The following is a 20,726-nucleotide window of genomic DNA, read 5'->3' as shown; positions in this document are numbered from 1 at the left end:
CCTCATTTGGACATTCAAAATTTCCAGAGATAAAATATCATAATCGAAGGGAAAAGATAGCATAGGCTCAGTGATCGAGTTAGCACACACCCATTTCTCTGGAAACTGAAACTCGTCTTGTAACTCCAGCGGACGGTAGCTGTTGTTGCCCATTTTCAGATTGAGGCCGAGAGAAGGCTCACACCATTCTCGAAAGCTTTGGAGCAGAATTCCCTGAATTCTGTTTCTACGTCTTTTCTCACAGGATAAACCTTGCACTCTACCTCACTACAGTTCTGTTTGGCAACACAAGACTCCAAAAAGCAAAAAACTGTGATAAAAACTGCCTTTAGCACCATATCAATATGAAGGCGTTGAGTGAAAACACAGGTAGCCCAAGCTCTAGCTCTACGAATATTTTATTTCGTTTAGCCTGCGAGCAAGATCTCTCTCCTTCTCTCCTCGCCGCCCCTCTTCTTCCCCGAGAGCTTGCTCGCAGGCTATTCAGTTCGTTTTAAAAAATGAACCATCAGCCGGGGTCAGTATATTGGGCTTGCTTGGGTAACCTGTGGTTGTTTCAAGTTATTCTCTAGTGCCCAGGGCTCCAGTAAGGGGCGAAAACCTGGTTACCAAGGGTCCTAAGCAATGGCTTCCACGTCGGCAAGGTTCAAGTGGTACTGAAAATGTTTTCACGGTAGTTTGTTTGTTTATCAACGGAGATGAAATTGCTGAGGCGCAGGAAAACAATTTTAATTATCTTAGTAGCAATATGGCTTGGAGGAATGGTGTATTTTCTAGCACCTTTGACCGGAACGAAGGATGGATCGAGGTTCGATGATAATTTTATACCGGGTGATACCAGTGATTTGGAAGCGTTAGAAAGAGAGGCTAATGTACAGAACGGAAACACAAATGAAGACACTCATGATGAGAATGTAAGTGAAATGAGAGGCTCTTGACCTCTTTGTTGCAATTGTTTACCAGTGAATTATATCATAGATCCATAATTTAGAATTTTTTCGTTAGTATATATTAAAGGGTTCGTTCGCCTAAAAAATCTAGTGATCTCTCTACAGAAACGTAAGACTTAATGGGGTTATATTGGCCAGTCATTAAACTTGCTTGATTGTTTGGTCGATTGAGTTTTGAAGAAAGTAAGCTGATTACTATGAAAATTCTTTCACAATTCGTAATCTGCAATTCATGATTTTTTCACCCTTCAATATGTAGAAAGTAATTCTAAGAGTGAAAGAGAATGCCGTTCAAAATGACCATCGAAGAATAGAAGATTTTGATGTGGAAAGCTACTTAGCTGTTACTAGAGTGAAGAAGGGTGATGATGCTTATGCCAGAAATGCATATAATCAAGAAGCTAGTGATAAAGCCGCCTTTGACAGAGATGTGCCCGATGTCAGAGCTTCTGAGTAAGTCCATTATGGTTTAATATTATTATCTTTTTTAATAATTCTGCAAACCATTTAATATTTATTGTAAGGGTATTCAATACTGTGTACAAACTGTGTAAACACCATAACATGTGCAGCCTTGTTTTGGAGTATCTATTCTAGGAACAAACAATAATGTTAGCAAGTCACATGGCTTGTTTGCCACATGTGATCCCTTTAGATCAAGGTCACGACCTGTTCCAGAGGGTGGTGCCATAACAACTGAGCTTGTATTTACAAAGTAGAGGTCAATGCCGCCAAATCCTGGAACACTCTTCCTCGTAACTTACGTCATGATCAGTCTCTCACTAGTTTTAAACTGAGAGTCAAGTCAAACATCTAAATCACCTTAGTTAATTTCTCACCTTCATGAACTCTTTGAATGATTTTTTGCTTTCATTTCTATATTTCATTATTTATTCGTATCATTTTATACAGATCTCCATTTAAACCAGCTATGCTGAATTGGAATTTCTGTATAAATAACGTATATAAATAAATAAATGATAATCAATCTTATCATTTGATGCAAATGCTTTCTTCCCTGTCATTGGCCGAGAGCCAAACATGTGACCTGCAAATAATAACTGCCTACAAATAATGGTCTACTCATGCCTAATACTGTCTAACTGTGTTTTGCTGCAAATAATACTCTGCTCACGGGTAAATATTTATTGCAACCACGCTCTTGTGTGAAAGTGGCAGATCGTTTCTAAAAGGCAGTGCGCGCTTACTGCTTCCCAAAAATAATTATGAAAAGTTTACGCACTTGGTGATTGAATGATGAAACAATTATTATTATTATTGAACAACATGATCGCAAAATATAATTGTGAATTGTGAGTGTCTTGCAGATTATTATTTGCCTCAGTCTTCATATGGGCAAATAATTGGTCTGCTCGCCACTGACAAATCACGATATTTTGCTCAACCTCATCCAATAATAATTGTTAATTGTTTACAGGTGCAAAGCAAGGTCATGGAAGACAGATTTACCAACCACAACTATTATTATTTGCTTCCACAATGAAGGAAGAGCTGCACTGCTACGGACAGTTATAAGGTAAATACAAATGTCGATAGTTATTTATCTAAAATAAGGTTCTTCCACAAAATTCACTTGCAAAAATTAAAATACAAATTCAATGACTCAAAACAAAATGAAGGGGTTTTTTGGCAATGTCCTCTAAAGGAACACTTGTATGAGCAAGAAACATAAAAGTTACAGTAAGAAAAGTGGTTTTTCTTCTTTCTAATTTTAAAAAACTGATGAAGATAATTGGTTGCCATGGTAACAGCACACTAACCGATCACATCAAATTTTTCCCAGATAAATTTATGAAAAAGTCCTGAAGTTTCAGGACATTTGTTCAAATGTTAAAAGAGTTATTCAGGCTCAAATTCGTAGCAGGAGAATCCCTCCCTCCTTTTCTGGGCTGACATGTAGATACATGTAAGGTTAAACTGAAGTTGTTATAACCCAGTTTCTCATTTTCTTCTTTTAGCTCACTAAACAGGAGTCCTCCAAACTTGTTGAAAGAAATAATTCTTGTGGATGATTTTAGCGATAACCGTAAGTTATTGGTGTCAGAAATTACTGCATGCATGGACAAGACAAATTTGGCAGTATTCAGAGTATTTTTGCCTTCATTTTAGTCAGCACTTTATACATGTACAACAACCAGCTGAATGCACACGTCAAACAACGAGTAAAAAAAAATCCTGCTTGTAGTTTAGTATTCAAAAATAGTTGTTTTTCACATTTAAATGCACAAACCTGTAATGTGCAATCCATACCCACCCTGTGGAAGGTCATTGGAAATTCCTAGGAGGAGGGGGGTCTAAAAAGTAAAAATCTTAGAAGCAAAGTATGAAGCTAAACTGGAATTTCCAGGAGGGATGGGGGGGGGGGGATGCAAAACAAAAAACCTTCTTTGGGGGGAGTATAGATTTTTTCGGAAACTGCACAATACATGTACAGTTGTAAAATTGTGTTTACTTACTGTAAGTTTGAAGAAATGTCTCTGCTTACATTGTAAATTTACAAACTGTTTCCACATGTCGACAGTCACTATACATGTACACATGTAAGTTCACTGTATGTGTACCCATTCTTTTGGAAAAAAAAGTAAAAATGTGGTTACAATGTTGCAACTGTTGTTTAATAATTATCAACCAGATGGTGGAGCTATTTTTAATAAATTAGTATTGTGCATGAGTGTAATTTATAAGTATTTTCCTCGCCATTACAAGAGCTTCTCAAAGCGTTTGTAAAGGTATACTTTGTGTAGTGGCTAGTGGTTACTCACTGATCCAGTGAATTGCTTTTGTTTCAAATTGTTTTATCCTAGCTGATGATGGCAAGTTGCTAGCCACACTCCCCAAGGTGAAAGTTCTCAGAAATAACCAAAGAGAAGGTGGGCAAAGTTCACAGTACTTCTACATCATGTGTGACCAGTATTTTTGAAAATTGAACTGGGTTTTGGAATTTACATGTACATGTCAGCTTTGAACATTGCCAGTGAGATTTCAGAACAAATATTTTGTTTAAATATTAACAGATTGAGTTGATAAGGTACATGTAATTTGGTAACCATAAAAATATTCAAAAGCTGATGATTTGAGTGCAAATTGGATTTACTTTTTGATCAACTCTGTTCATTAAACCAATAGTTTTGTCCATATACAAATAAATGCCACTGAGATGAGTATCCCAGTAAGTCTAAACTAAAGTTACTTTACCGTGCTTTACCTCGCTTGAAATGGGTGTCAATGAGCAAAATAATAGGTACTGACAATATTAGTCATAAATAATAAATAATTGAATATATAATGCCGAAATGACAAGAGAGGTTGTGTGTTACAATGTCCAGTTACAGTGTACTATTGGAAGTACACGTATCTACACAGACGTTTTTAATTTTTTAATTAGTAGACAGTAAAAATATTAATATCTTCTTTAACTGACTTGTTCTGTGGACAATGATGTTGATACAGGATTGATGCGGTCACGAGTGCGAGGTGCAGATGAAGCCAAAGGTGAAGTGCTGACATTTTTAGACAGCCACTGTGAATGTAATAAGAACTGGCTGGAGCCTCTCTTAGAGCGTATCAAGGAGGTACTGACAATAGTATACACTGTACATGTACTCATAATAATTTCAACTGCATTCAATACATCTGTTTATACACTCGATTGCAAAAGCGTTGACACCTAAAAAGCTTAAACCGTGAACGATGAGACCCAAGGGATTTGTGGGTAGTGTTTAAACAATAACCTCATTTCCATAATCAATAATTTACCATTCTTATTCTTTACAATAAAAAATACAGTGCTGACTTAATTCTTCCGAATAATTTTCTACCAATTATATTGCTTATAATAAGTTCATTGACTGATTTGAACTTAGGCAAATTGCGAATTGTATATCACTCAAATTGGCGTTTGTCGGACAACTTGGACAGTTTAAGGATAGCTTGGACAGTTTCCGTCATTCTACACGTGCAACTAATTTTGGTCATCAACCGTCGCACGAGAATAGAATATCATGCAAATAGATTTAGTACACTTATACCCATAAAGCCATTGGGTCTTATCGTTCACAGTTTATGCTTTTTAGGTGTCAACGTTTTTGCAATCGAGTGTATACATGTACCATTACCTGCCTGCCCACTGATATTAGAGGGCCTTTGAATAACATACAGACTTGACTGTTCAAACTTCAACCAACCGTTGCATTTTTCTCTGTTGTCGATCAGTCCAGCAGACTTCTTAGTAACAAAGTCGTTTTGCTCAGTAGGTTCAAAATGCAGTGAATAATTTTGTAGTGATTGTGGATTTCAATCTTCTTTGTTGGTTTCTGTATTTTTGTAGTCAGTCGGTTGTCATCATAACAATTTTGATTGATGATGTAAAAATGCAATTGAAGTACAGCGTTTGATTGTTATTAAAAGGTGCAGTTTTTACTTAATAGTTTGCACTGTACATTGTTTGACTGGATGCCCACGATTGCGATAGGCTATCTTATTTGTTCAGTTCTAAAGCTACTGTGCACTTAAGAGGCCATTTCTGTAGATCTCATATAATAAAATTAATACAGGAATTCCATCTTTTTTTAAAAAAAGTGGTCAGGCCAACGTCCTTAAAAATCCAACAATGATCAAAATGCAGTGGCCTGTTTTAAGTCCCCTATTTTCAGTTTGATTGTTGGAATTTTATGCTTCTATTATTATTTTGATATCAATATTCACAAACAACTCTATCTCTCTCTAAACCTACATGAAATAAAAATTATACATTGTATCACGGAGTTCAGTAGTAATATCATTATCTTTTAATAACCATCATCTTTGTCTTTTAGAAACGCAACATGATAGTGAGTCCAATCATTGATGTGATTAATATGGACACTTTTGAGTATATGGGATCATCATCAGATCTTAGAGGAGGTGAATAATATATTACTTGGAATTTTCTCTTTGTTCTTACCTATAGGAATGTACCTTACTAGAAGTTTTGCTACAGTGTACATGCAGTCCTGAGTTTTGTTTTTAGTTTGGAGAACTTTCTTTAGAATAATTAGGGACTTTTAAGCAACAGGAGTGGCTATGCCAATGAAAATGTCACCTGAAAAATATAAGTTCACATTTCTTGTCAAACTACTTCGCAATTATTCCAAGTGCAGAACTCATTCAACTTGTACAATGTGACCACACTATCCAGGAACAGAATAATATTATTATTGGTAGGAACGGCATCCAGGCTAAGACAAAGGATAAAAATTCAGTGTCATGTGCTCATGTTCTCCACAGAACCTTGAATTTGGTCATTTCATGTTGTTGTTTGGCCGGCGACGGCAACTAGAAATGTACTAAACTTTATAACGCACATGCAGGGCCATTGTTTTTCTCATTAAATCCTATTGTTTTGTGACATTCTTATTGTTGTCACCATAGTAGCTGCTTAAGCTTTCTAATATCCATGTAGAACAGTTAATAATAATAATTATTAAGTAAACCAATTATTGGTTAATACCTGGATATTAGGTGTACAGTTGTAGTTGTATCGCATAAGGCTGCAAATGGTGGCAGAGGATTTAAAAAAAAAAAAAAGGCAATAAGTTAGTATCTGGCACCATGTGTAGACTTTAACATATGGGACATGCTGTTTGTAAACAAACAAGGATTTTGAATGTGGCAAAGGCTGTCTTCCAATCTTCCAATGGGAAGCCTGGTCTTACAGTGTAGTTCTAACCACTATACCACCACTGCTACACTGTACTTGTAAACACAAAACAGAGTCATGTTGGTTGTATTGAGAGGAGTAAATTAAAGGTGTCTGTCTCTCTAGGATTTGGCTGGAACTTGAATTTCAAGTGGGATTATTTACCAGCAAATGTGCTTGCAGAACGAGCTGGTCGCCCCACTGATCCCATCAGGTACAAAGCTCAATAATTATGTTTAACCATCGACAGCAGTTTTATGTGGTCTAAAGGTACTCTTATAGACCATAAAATGATGTCATAAAATGTTCAAAACTCAAGTGGAACCGTGAGTGGTTTCACTTTCACATTTGTGTGGTGTCATTTTAATATTTTCTGTAAGAGAATAGACCATAGAAAACTACCATTGATTTTGGTTTTTACAACTGACATGGAAAAAGTACATGTATTAGCAAAATTGGCTTTATTTTCCCTTGACAAATGCTGCGCATTACATCTGGCGTAATTTTTATTGGAGTGTTCTCTTTTAGACAATACATGTACGTAGCTACGGGCCAATCAGCGTGTGAAAATTTTGTAACTTTTGATTGTAGAATGTTCTTTGTTGTTGTTGTTGTTGTTGTTGTTGTTGTTGTTGTTGATCAATATTATTATTATTATTCAGATTATAAATGACCAGCTATTGTTTTGTAATAAATTAATATTGTCACTTTTAATGTGTTTTTAGGACTCCTGTAATTGCTGGAGGGTTGTTCTCCATTGACAAGAAATGGTTTGATAGAATCGGCAAATATGACATGGATATGGACATATGGGGAGGAGAAAATTTAGGTCAGTTGAAAAAAGTATCAGTGTTCATTGTTCTTTTATGTTCTTTATTGAAAATATTTTAATATCTTTAGTTAATATGAGAATTAATATATTATAATAATATACAACTTGCCAGTCAGAATTAAGCGAGCATAATACTTGCGTAAGACTCATCAAAAAGTGCATGTTTTCCCCATAAGTTTTCTTTGTGTGGTATTGTCAATTAAAACAAAAGAATTTAACAGGTTGCCAACACACACAAAATCTGCATGTTATGAAATCAGCCAGTGGCAGGTGTCATATTTTGAATCTTATCGGCTTTGCAAATACTGTAACCACTTCAGATGAAATTCAGATGAAGTTCTGCTGAAAGACGGGAGAAAATCTCCAGGGCTGGAATGCAAACAGTAGTGTAGGACTCATCTAGAGCTATCAGGAAGCTTTAAACCCTTCCTGCTTGTGATAGTTATTAAATAAATTAAAAGTGCTCCCCTCCCCCGCAGCCTTCTCAATTAACAGGAGAAGTAGGCAGTGAGAATGAACTTAGTTGAAAAGGGTCTTGGGGAAGATTAGTGTGAACTAAGTGGCAAATCATTGTATTGTTTCAAGTGCATGCTGTTCACAATCAAATCAAATCAACTGTTTATTGAGATACACATGGAAAAGTGCACAATCATAAGATGTAGGGAAATATGAGAACATTCATCTGAACCCTAGAAACAGATTGCGTGAAAGTACGGGATGTATACTAAACAGCACTTATTGTAGACCTGTGGCAAAATTGCCTGCTGCCAGTACATTTTGGGAGGACAGAGCCTCCTCTTTCATAGGTTAAAAACCTTATAACTACACTCCTAAGTGCTTTCATAATTAGAACCTGAGTTTAGGGTTAAATTTATGGTCAGTTGCCAGTGTTTAACAGTGTAGGTAAAAATGATTGATATTACTACACCAGCGCCTGGTTGTTCAAAAGCCAATTAATGCTAATCCCTAATTAAAAGTTAACCCAGGTTTGTATCTTGCTTGTTAAAAATGTTTTTAAAGGCTGATTTTTAGCTAAAGGCAAAGAATACTGAAGGGGAAAAATCTTTTGGAAAAAGCTTATTGATTAGTAATTAAAGTTGAATCAAACTTCACGTTAACCCAGGATTAGCTTAATTGGGCTTTGGACAACTGGGCCGAGTTGTATTAATTCATATAATATTAATAGTAACTGTAACAGGCAGTTACAATGTGTTTCTAAGTACATCGTACTTAGTGGTACTGTTCACAACTAATAAAAAATATAAATTGCAGGTTTTATTTAAGTCCTGTTATTCAGGGTGGATTGTCTTGGTTTTAACGAACAATAATTGTTGTCTGTTCACAGAAATCTCTTTCAGAGCATGGCAGTGTGGTGGCAGCATGGAGATCCTTCCTTGTTCTAGAGTGGGTCATGTGTTTAGAAACAGACATCCTTACAAGTTCCCAGGAGGCAGTATGAATGTCTTTCAAAAGTAAATATAAGTACTGCCAATTAAGTTGAAAGGCTTGGTGGTGATCTCTTACTAGATCTCTTTACTGATTATATACAGCTATTTCAGTTAACGTTGTCGGTTCAAAGCATGAAGTTAAAAGACAAGACCGAAAGTTTACATGGGATTTTTATGAATAAATTCATCAAAATCAGCCATGCCTGGAGAAAACAATAGGTTGTAATTAGCAGTACAATGACCTGCACGTGCAGGGATGATTTTGATGAAATTATTCATAAAAAATAATCCCACAAAACATTGCGGTCTTGTCTTTTAGCTTGATTTTAATCCGACAACGTTAATTGAAATAGCTGTATATTATGCTCTAAAAAATATGTAAGAACAGGGGGACCACACTGTATTTTTTTTTTTTTTCACAAGAGACAATTCTGTTTTTGGCTCTCAGGATCTGGCATTATATCTGCAATAAGTCTTGCCAGAAACCATTTTACATCAATATCTAAATGCCAAAAATTAAGTAAGATCAAAACCCATTGCAGCTGTGGTTAAGAAAATCATTAATATACATGTACTCCTTTTTTCCACCAGGCCTTCAATAATGGTACCTTCAATTAAATTTGTTGTCTTTTTATTTACCATGAAAATTTTTGTAGGAATTTTGAGTGGAGGGTATATAGTACAGTGTACTATCGTATGTGTATGCATTAACCAACTAGAGAGCTTCTTTTGTGAGAAAATAAGTTAGAGTTAAAGGAAGGAAATTTATGCGGCTTTATCATAATTAATCAAGAGTTTTTGTTTTTAATTTTTACCATTTACTCCGTGTCTTAACATTCACAGCATAACAAGGTCATCTAAAAGAGCTGAGACTTGTATCTAAACGTCATGAGAAAATTATTTTTGTACAGTGTTCAGATTTAACTGTTTATTATTGATGTATGTGCATGTAATTCTTGGTCTTTTGGTTTGCATTGAAGGAACACCAGAAGAGCTGTTGAAGTTTGGATGGATGATTATAAAAAGTTTTATTATGCTGCTGTGCCATATGCAAAGAACACAGATTATGGAGAGTAAGTTTGCCAATAATATAGTCTTTAAATATTAAATCAATTAAGTGTACTTATTATTGTAATTATTATAAATTTACTGGATTTTCACTGATTGTATTTACAACAATGCTCATGTACATGTACATGTAGACTAACAAATTAGTCTTGTGCCACAGATTTATAAAATAATCCACTGTACTAGTGGTTGGTATAGATATTTTGGTAACTCATAGAGCATTGTACATGTTAAGTTAAGGCCAAAAATATTCCAATTTATTTTATAAAAAAAGTGAATGAAAATTGTGATTTTCTTTTGACTTAACAGTGCACTTCACTTTTATTAAGATTATGGTAAACAAGAATGAATAAAGTGCAGTTGGTTACTGCCTTTAAAACACATTGTAAGCACTTATAACACAAAGTTTATGACCTGGCATTAAAATAACTATTAATAATTAAAAAACTGAAAATGTTGGTGGCCTCTTGTCCATTTGGTGATGGGCATTCAACTGAAAATATATTCAATCTTATGATTTTAATCATTTCCAACAGAATTATGATGACATTCATTGCTATAAAAAAAATTGATAATACCATTTTGCTATCTGTTTATTTTTTTTGTCTCTTCTGCCCAACAGTATATCAAGCCGACTTGAGCTGCGTAAAAAGTTGAAGTGTAAACCTTTCAAGTGGTATGTGCAGAATGTTTACCCTGAACTTAGGTGAGTTGGCGAGTAAACTTTTTCAAAACTATGCCTCAATCACATTAATTTTCAGAAGATGGCTTAAATTCTCAAAATGAAAGAGTGCTTTAATGTTTCTGGTCTCTGCAAAGATTTGTTCTAATTTCTGTTTTCTTTCCACATCAGAGTTCCTGAGGATGAAGATACTACGGCATTTGGAGAAGTTAAACAAGGCAAAGACTGTATGGACACCCTTGGTCACACGGGTGGTGGGACAGTGGGCCTTTTTGAGTGTCATGGAGCAGGAGGAAATCAGGTAAGAGATCATTACAACCCAGTCAAAATTGTTTTGAGTTGTGGGCAAGACGGCTTGAGTAGTAGGCAACTAGTAGACACCTAGAATAAATTTTTGAGACATAATATTAATTTTTGGTGTAAAACAGGTAGCAGATATTTTGTTGAAGGCTGTATAATTGCCAGCTGCTGGAACATTTTGACTGATCTGCATTATAAATTTTAATTAAATAATTATATTAAATTAATTAAACAGCTTTTATCATTGTATTTTTCTTTTGCCTCAAAATCAAAATTTCTCCAGAACTGATATGCTCTACTTTGGCATAATCTGATTATCCTGTGTATTAAAAACTTTATAATTTCATATTTACAGTAAGTTACTGTAGTTTTTGGGCAAAATTCTAAATGAACAAGAATTTAATATGTAGATTATTACCTTTCTTTAAAATATACACTGCAATTTAAGAGGAACCAGCTTTTGACAGTTTTTAACTCATGAATGCGCGCATGCGCAATGAACGAGTTATAGCGATAGCTGACTCTCGACTTGGTCGATCAGTCGATCAGTCGATCAGTCGGTTTTGTCGTTAACTTTCGGGCGTGCGCAGTGAATGAGTTTTAAATTCAATTAGTGGAAAAAAACACGCGAACATTTGTTGTTCATGGCGCATCAGGAAATTCTTATTCAATATGTAGAGAATAATTTGACGATCATTTAGTGCAAGAATGGCGATTTTTCGTTCAATCTGAGCAAAGTTTCAAGTTTTTTCAGTTTTTCAGAAAGTCCGGGGTCGTAAACTCAATTAGTGAAAAAAAAAAAAAACGTGAAAATTTGTTTCATGACGCGTCAGAATTCTCTCATTCATTCTGTAGAGAATAATTTGACAATCATTTTAGTGTAAGAATGGGGATTTTCCGTTGAATCTGAGCAAAGTTATAGGATTTTTTCGTTTTTTTCTACAAAGTGCGGTTTCTTTCAAGAATTAAAAATAATTTAATTTAAAAATAATTTAATTAAAAAATAATTTAATTTGTCAGTTTTCACGCGAAAGCGGAACGTGCCATGTCACGCATCATTGACGTCGTAAACAAAATTATGCAAATTTCTGGTGAAATGAACACTTTTAAGATCTTGTCAGCTTTCATAGAGGTTTCAAAGGGAAAAAATGTTTCATTTTCGAAATTTACAACTGGTAATTTATGGGAAAGCAAAAGGACGCGGTCGATAAATAATTCTTATTTAGCAAGAGCTTGTCATAGTTCATTATTTTTACTTGAGGATTGCGTGGACTGAACTCCAAAGGAAAAATTTCACGCATTTATGTCGGGCATGAATCGTAATGCGATACTTTGTTGAACATATTTCCCTTTGTGAGATCGGCTTGCCCTACAGTAATTTTGTAATTTTAATTCCCGAAAAAAACTTCACTTGCCCATCGGGCAAGTGATGGTTAGAATCCACTAGCCCGATCGCGAAATCCAGTAGCCGCGGACTATCTAGCCTGTTCCAGGCTCCTAGAGAGATGCGCGAAGGAGAGTGCGAGGGGACGAAAACGCGGGGGGAATGGGGGAGAGAAAAAGAGGGAAAGAAGAGGAGCCTGTAATCATTTTCTTAAACACCTCATGCCGCCCACTTTTTTAAAAATGTGTCAACATGTCAAAATGTCAAACTTTTCATTGTCACGGGTTTCGATTACTTGCGCGAGTTCTCGAGTTCGCGCGGTTGTCCATACATCGCTTCGATGTCGCGGACACAGAAAGGTTCTCTGGGTTTGGGATTTCAACCCTCAAAATCCTGTAGATTTTGCCGAAAAAAATTTGACGTGTCTTGGAACGAAAGTTCCCCGGGTGTCCTTGTTCAACGCCGTTGGAAATAAGAAACTTATTAACGCGACGTTATCGAGCGACGAGACTCTAGTCATGTCTAATGTTGGCCGATGTTGTGTCTTCGCTTGGTTGTGTCTCCGCATGCTTTTCAGAAACGAAGAGCTTTCCAGCGTCAGCTGCCTCACTTGTGCGAGGACCCTGGCCAAAATGTATTGCACGTTTAATGTTAAAATGAGGTTATTCCGTTAACAGACCTGCACGACTCCCACTGTGTGTCCGTTGTTTTGATAAAAGCCTTTTCAGTTTTGCTTTTACAAGCATGTCTTTAAGCGGTTTTCCTTTTGCATAAGAGATTCTTCCCTTTTGATCATTTGTTAAAGTTTATCGGCTCGGATTGACTGCATGATTTCAGGTAGCGCTAAATAAATTTTATCTGTGAAGACACAGGATCCGTGGATTTCTTTACTCGTGAATTCATGCCGCTGATGCTATTTTAAAGCGCTACGGGGAGATTGAAACTGCCGCAAGATGTTTGTTTTTCACGGATATGAGTGTCTAACAGATCCTCGTCTTTCAAAGCTTATCATTGTTGTCTCTCGCTTTCGAGAGCTATTTGCTCCTTCCTGAGTACTTTAACTTGCGGAAAATCTCGAAGACAATTCTCTAAAACTGCATTAAACTCAGTCTCATCAAAACCACGCGCGTGTGACACACTCGCCATTTTGACTCTTTCAGATTCTTTCGATATATCTTTCGTGTGATGTGTGAACTGTCAAAACTGACCAATCAGAGGGTATACCGGGAGCTGGTATACCGGCATGAGGTATTTAAGAAAATGATTACAGGCTCCTCTTCTTTCCCTCTTTTTCTCTCCCCCATTCCCCCCTCGTTCTCGTCCCCTTGCACTCTCCTTCGCGCATCTCTCTAGGAGCCTGGAACAGGCTACGGACTATCACACGAATTTGCATGACGTAGCTGCACATGGCGTGCTCCTATAAACTTTGAATAAAAAAAACACGTGATATTTTTTAATCGGCGCATCAGAATAATCGGCTTATTCAATCTGTACAGAATAATTTGACAATCATTTTAATAGTACAAGAATGGTCATTTTTCGTTACATAATCGGGCAAAGATATAATTTCTTTTAGCTTTTGAGGAAGTTTCCGTAGCCGTCTAAATTGCAATTACTATGTGTCATCTGCATTCACGAGTTGGCTCACAGGAGCCTTTGATTCTTTGTGTTAACGAAATTCAACAGCTCAAGCAAAGCATTTAATATGTTTATATAAACAAAAATTAATAAATCCATCAAGTGTCAGTTCCTCTTTTTTGTAGATTTCTTGCACTTTTGGAAAAGGAAAAAGTTAATTCTCGTTTATTTTAAATGTTTCGCTCAAAAACTAAAAAAATCGATAGCATTACCCAATTAACAAATTGATGGCAGTTTTAAATGGTCTATACTCTTGTAGACCATAAAATGACGTCATCAAATGATCAAAACTCAAGTGGAACCACGAGCTGCAAGCGAGTGGTTTCACTGGCAAGTTTTGAACATTTTATGGCATCATTTTATGGTCTGTAAGAGTATAGACCATAGAAAACTGCAGTCGATTTGTTTTTACAATAATATTACCTACGTGGAAAAAACACATGTGGAACTTTCTTTATTTTCCATTGAGAAAGCACGCACATTACTTTTGACATCATTTTTATTGTCTGTACTCTTATAGACGATAGCTACAAGCCAATCAGCACACAGGAATTTTGACAGTTATTGTAAAACTAAGTTTCTTACATGACAACCTTTTTCTAACTTGATTCAACTTTTATTAATGTTTTAACAGCTGTGGAATTTTGTCAAAAACAAGATGCTAAAACATGACACAAACTGCCTGGAGACGGCAAGCGAAGAAGATGGAACTCCTGCCCTGTTACTGAATTGTGATGAAAGTAACACAAATCAGGTAATTAATGATTATTAATACTTTATAACTAAAAGTACACTTTATGCAAGTGTTTATTTCACAACTTAGCATTCTGCAGAACAATTCTTTGACCAGTGATATTGGGAAATGTGGCTGTTGAATACAAGTGAACCTTCCATAGAGTACTCCCCTCGGGATTGAGGGGAGGGGGGGAGGGGGGAGCAAGCTTTTTGTTTTTTGTGAGACATAATTATGTCAACTGACCATGACACAAAGAAAGATGCTTCTCAGATTTTGAATCAAATTAAGGATGGTGCCATGAGCTCCTAATACAGACTGAAGTGTTTTTGCACAATTTGTGTATTTGTAGGGAAAGCAGATCTTAGCAAGGGTTATTGAAATCCAAAAAGAAAATTGGGAGTAACTGCATGTGCACACATGTCAGAGATGATTAGGCAACAATAACTGTAAAGAGCTTTAAAATATAATTTAACAATGTAGTAAGTATATTCTTTTCCAAAACATTTGAAGCTTAATAATAATTTATTATCTGTGAAATAATTTATGTATTACCTTCAATTTTCTTTTTAATTAAATTCCAATAGCCCTTGCTTTAGAGGTCTGCTTTTCCCACATATAATTCCATAGACTGCGCAAAAATGTCGTTGTATTTTAAAATTAGTTGGAACCATCCATAAAGAAACCTCAGATTTTCTTGGTCTTAATTCCCATGATTTGTAGAACACATGTGTAGTAGCAAAGAAAGAACTGCCCTTAAAGTGTACTGATATTTTAACTGTATTGGCTAAAGGTTAATTGATAGACTGATTCTTTCATTATTTGGGGAAAAAAAAATCAGATGAGAATAAAAGGCATTTTATAAATAATAATATTAATAGTACAACAGCTATTCTGGTCTTTTTTCATTTTCAAGATTGTCAACAACACCTGCATAGCTTGTCCATTGTGGACAGAACTGTTACAGTCCGGGCATAGTCCCCCACTTCCCTCAGGTGCCGCTCACAAAAAGTCTGGGTCATCGTCCAGCCTTCAAAGCAATATTGAGTGAAGGGGAGGGTTGAATGAAGTTTGGCTACTCTACAGGCAGTCTTTTCCTTAAGGGGGATTGAAATACAGTACATGTATATGTACAAAATTTGCATTTTTGACAACTACATGTAGTTTTGTCCACTATTGTGGCTTTTGTAGTATCACTCCCTCATGATCCACATTACAGTTTTTTAATTAATTTAATTTAATTTTCACTTTTAATTTTTCATATATTTTTTTCTTCTTCTCTCATTAGCACTGGGAGTATGACAAGGGTTCCAACAGAATACGGCATGTTAATTCTGGCAAATGTTTGGATAGCAAAGAGCACAAGGAGAAAGGACTTGTTTTAAATTCTTGTAGCAATTCCTTTACTCAGACGTGGGCGTTTGAGGTGATCCTTTAACAAAAGAAACTGTACAGCCTAGGAAATATGTTTTTAAATTTTTGTACTTGTATGAAGTACACTTTCTATGATTACAGTGTAGGTATGGCAAAGGGTTAATTCAAAACTTTGTCGCATAGCTATTTGAGCACAAGAAATTTGAGCCAGGCTGGGACTTTGTAGAGTTTAGTCAAAGACTTACATGTGGTTTCAGAGATCAAACCAGGTAGCTTTATGAAAACATTGAGGCTCCAAAATGACTTGGTGAAAAATCAAGATTTGGAGGTATTGTCATTTGTTCAAACAGATGACCAAGAGAGCCAGGATAGTTTTTTGAAAGACCATCTGCCACCCCTATCATTATGTAATATTTTAGCCTGCTGCGCAGGTGAATTTTTGATGCAGAACACCTGAAATTTTAACTACCATGATCATAAATTTGAAAAAGATGGAGAGTTTGGGGAAGGCCAAAACGGACCACTGATCGTGAGGATTGAACTATTAGGAGTCCAGTTAAGCTGACCAACAGAAGGCAATGAGTTCACATTCTCATCACCCCAAAGAAAAATATTTTAAATACAGTAATAATAATAATCTTTAAACAGGGTGCGTTCTCACAAAAGTGATTTTCAGAATGGCCCCAGTCAGGTGCCTGTGCTAAAGGCTGTGTGCATTAATTTTAGGACATCTCTGTAGTCCACAATATTAATTAATTAAAATTAAGTAGCTAGATATTTTTTAAGTAATTATCTAAAACTGATTTTGTACAGTCGTGTGTGATAAACTTTAGCTAGTTTAGGTGTACTGGTAGTCTACATGTGCAAACTTCACTGATGACACATAATAAGTCTTTTATTGACCCAGTAGAAGAGGTCCCTTTGTGGGTTAAGACACCTTTTCTGACTGTCTCACTTTCCAGATGCATATGCGCATTCCTCTAAAGTGAACCAACCTAATAACACTGGTTGTATAAAGGGTGTCTATTTTAGAAGGTTAAAGGTTTTAGGAGTAGGACAGTGTAACATGCAATTTGCCCGTGTTATTTTCAGTCAGATGAAGGGGTGCCTGCATGGAGAAAAGCCCCAATTGACTTCTGATGAATTGCTAGATTCTCCTTCCAAATTGCCTTGTGATCACTTTGGAGATTGTTCCGCAGACCCCTTCAGATGCCTACTACAATCCTGGCCAAAAATGTTGGGACGATTTCCAAAACTCAACTTGAAATACCTTTCCTCCCCCTCCCCCGCCCCCATGCTGTCATGTTTATGTACAGTCTGAATTATTTCAGTGGTTATCAACATGGGGTGGGGGCAGGGCTTCCAGAAATTCATAATGACAGCACCACTAAGCGACCAAGCCTTATAGTGACTGGTTGTAGATATCCAAAATACAAAATGTACACTGCAAACGCTATTTTTGTATATGTCACGGAAATATTGGCCAGGATGGTAGCTGCTGAAATAAATATTATTAGGTAGCAGGCATCTCAAGGTAACTTTTGTTCTCCTGTAGGATAACAACAATTATTGTAATGTAGTGATTTAATATAATTATTTGATGTACGTTTGAAATCTTCCAAACTGGTTTTAATTGAAAATATTTTTTTGTCATAGCCTGCAACATGGAAAATAAAAATGTTCACTTCAAACCAATAGTAAATTTCATCCACAACATAATTATAAACAAATGTGAAAAGAATAATAATACTCATTCTTCTGTAAACTTCACACAGCAGGAGGGAATCATAAAAAAATATTCAAGTATCATTATTGTTACTTACTAAAAGTAAATCCGTGCCCAGGTTATTCATAAATTTAAACTAATTAGGGTTTCTTATAATGCTATTGTTATATTAATTAGATATAATCTATTAGTTAAGTATGTTGGAAAAATTAACAAGCTTGTAATCTCAAGGCAATTCTCCAATAGGTCAAATAAAATAAAATTTGCTGCATTTAAAGCTGTAATCACAGACATTTTACACATAAGAGCTATTGATGAGCTCTGGACAAGAATCGGCATCCTACATAGGAATAAAAAATTTCAAACCCTCAAAAATTGCTACTTTAATCAAGCCACTCAAAGAAATACAGTTGACTATAAAAATTAGCAAAACTTTTTCCCCGTAGAAGTTGTGGGTCTTAAGACTTCTCTCACATTAATACTCCAGTGCTATTACTACTCAAATGAAAGCTATCAAGGAGTGCTTTCCTTTGGTGCTGTTTTTAAAAAAATATGCTGTACAAGGCGGGCCTTTATATGCACCACTTGAATACATCTTTAAGTCTGGCTGTTCAGATCAATGTTAGTAAGCAATTATTTCCTGTGGCTGTTTTAAATAAATTATACTGCACAAAATGGTCTTACTGTGATTACATGGAACTAAATCCTAGGTTATTATCATTCAAAGGAAAGCTATCAAGTGGTACTTTCCTGAGGTTCTGTTTATTATGTTTATTACAATGCATGTCGTGCAATTCAAAACAGCATTTAATATTCTTACCAAATTTAACATCTTTTCAATAGTATTAGCCTATTAGTACAAAAATGGTGTAGACCAAATGTACAACACTCTCTTAAATTGGGTATTCCTCCCAAACGAGCTACTAAAATCCTCAAGCTACAACTGTAAGAGAAGATTCTGTAATTGTGCTGGATAACATGAAAATGACATCCTTTCATCAATGTGGCATAAGAAAGCTTTGTTCCTGAATCCTCTGCTTCATGTTCTGTAGTCGCCAAATCCTCCTCACAAGTTGTAAGTTAGCTAAACTTGTCAACTCCAGCAGTATCCATCCCCATCAGGGTTTTAATGAGTCATTTTTTTTTTTTTTTTTTTTTTTTTTTTTTTTTTGCATTGTCCATCCTGGGGAAATGGAAATGACTAATTTGCATGGATGTAGAAGCCAACAAAGAAAGAAGTAAGTAAACCACAAATCTCGCTGTGTTCAATAGCGTCAGTTACTATAGAACGAAACTATCCACTTCATCGAAGAATATGTGTTCTAAATCTCGCAAAATCAAATTGATCCTCCAAATAATAGTTTATTGGTTGGCCAATTAAGTTCACGTTCATCTTCGTCTTCTCTCCCACACCACTTGTTTCCGTCTCGCCCTGATCACTTTCTCTAATCGCGGATTCTCTTCCAAATGCTTCTCGAACTTGTTCAAATGGAACTGTCCATTTTCCCTCAGGAACACTCCTTCTTCGCCCGTTGAACTCGTCTCTTCGTCGACCACTTCGATTGGCTTGATATCGATGAGGTGTTTAATCGCTTGTAGTTGTCCATTCATGGTGGCTGTGTTCTTGAGAATCACAGTTTTATGGAGCTTGTTCAATCTCAGAAACTTAACGGTTCTTTTCTCCCACCAGGGTTGTCCTATTGGGCTTTTAATCAAAGTTACTGCGTGAAGTTTGTGGACAATAGACCTCACTTTCGACGCCATGTTGGAAATTTGCTGCTGAGTACTGGTAATGAGTCTCGTTTCCATGATAGTTCCCAGTGCCCAAGTGCCATGACTTCATCGGTGGGAGGGGGGAGGGGGGTTCAGGTTCCTCCCCTCTCCACTTAGGAAGGCCTGATACTCAGGTCACGGAACTGAGAATGGCATTGCCGATTGTTTAATAAACAATTCGAGCAAGTCAATATTTATGGCGCCAACGTTTTTTGCTATGCTACTCCATTATTTTTCTTGCTTCTTTCTCTGAGATTTATTCTTACGCTTCTTTCCTGATGCAAATAAATGAAATCACAAAACACGTACTGAGTTTGTTGTTTGTTTTGCTCCATCTTCATGGCAATGCTACAACAAGATTAGAGGGTTCAAGGGCACCGTGCGCGTGCGACAAATGTTGTAAAATGGCGTATTTGGACACTCAATCACCCTGGCCATTCTAGGTTCAAATGCATTGCCTTTTCTCGGCCTGTTCCTACCCCTACCCCCTACGTTGAATTTTAAAAGTCCTTCCTCTCTCATGCCTGGTCAAGCATCTTCCGGTATGGTTGTTGAACCCGCAGTTCCCTGATCCCTCTCGCGTTCCGCACCCCTCCATTTCGCGGTCATTTTGCTTTAAAAACTGTTTTCTAAGTTCCGTGTGCGTTTTATCCTGAACGCAGATATCTCCTATTTCCTACGCGCAGGCTACGTGCCTTACGAGAGCCTCTATTAAAGATGAACGATAAGAAAAATATCAAACGACTTATTTTGTTATCGCTAATCTTTATCTTACCGAATGCTGGCATGAAAACCGTTCAGAAAAAAAAAATGCAAAGTTGTGCAATAACCGTCTTTCTAAAAAAATCTGATGCTTTACCAACTGAGCTACCTGGCTCACTTCTCCAGTTTTTTTTTTCGCAATTACTTAAGCTGCATGCTAACTGCGAGGATCTTTCTTCTATTTAATTACTATCAAATCAGAAGCCACGAATTAAGTTGTCAACTGACTCTTTCATTTATTTTTTTTTTCCTCTTCGGTATTATATTTTACAACGTTTTTAGTACCTTGCTTGCGTTCTTGGGACCAAAGCAATTTAGTTTCAATCCGGCTATGCATTTCATTCGCGCCTCTAAAATA

At 36.2% G+C, this 20,726-nt stretch overlaps 1 protein-coding gene across 1 annotated transcript; it reads left to right on the top strand.

Moving 5' to 3' along the window:
* LOC146454258 (polypeptide N-acetylgalactosaminyltransferase 2-like) lies at positions 1 to 18,104 on the top strand. Its single transcript, XM_085095581.1, has 15 exons — positions 1 to 914; positions 1,210 to 1,403; positions 2,389 to 2,487; positions 2,930 to 2,997; positions 3,776 to 3,841; positions 4,422 to 4,543; positions 5,786 to 5,873; positions 6,775 to 6,862; positions 7,374 to 7,477; positions 8,826 to 8,952; positions 9,909 to 10,001; positions 10,619 to 10,702; positions 10,850 to 10,979; positions 14,635 to 14,754; positions 16,022 to 18,104. The coding sequence occupies exons 1-15, from the start codon at positions 699 to 701 to the stop codon at positions 16,169 to 16,171; spliced, it is 1,749 nt and encodes a 582-aa protein (XP_084951707.1). The 5' UTR covers positions 1 to 698; the 3' UTR covers positions 16,172 to 18,104.
* Positions 18,105 to 20,726: the final 2,622 nt, after the last annotated feature.

Source organism: Pavona decussata, unplaced genomic scaffold (genome assembly GCF_977016875.1).
Source record: "Pavona decussata unplaced genomic scaffold, jaPavDecu1.1 SCAFFOLD_303, whole genome shotgun sequence".
Lineage (NCBI taxonomy): Eukaryota > Metazoa > Cnidaria > Anthozoa > Scleractinia > Agariciidae > Pavona > Pavona decussata.
Note: the sequence above shows the minus strand (reverse complement) of the source record. Positions and strands in the feature narration are given on the sequence as shown.

Bases quoted from the DNA above. Each gene is read 5' to 3' on its own strand.
- LOC146454258 (XM_085095581.1), top strand. From the start codon at position 699: ATGAAATTGCTGAGGCGCAGGAAAACAATTTTAATTATCTTAGTAGCA. The intron at 2,488-2,929 runs GTAAATACAAAT...TTCTTCTTTTAG, and splicing joins CTGCTACGGACAGTTATAAG to CTCACTAAACAGGAGTCCTC. The intron at 7,478-8,825 runs GTCAGTTGAAAA...GTCTGTTCACAG, and splicing joins ATGGGGAGGAGAAAATTTAG to AAATCTCTTTCAGAGCATGG.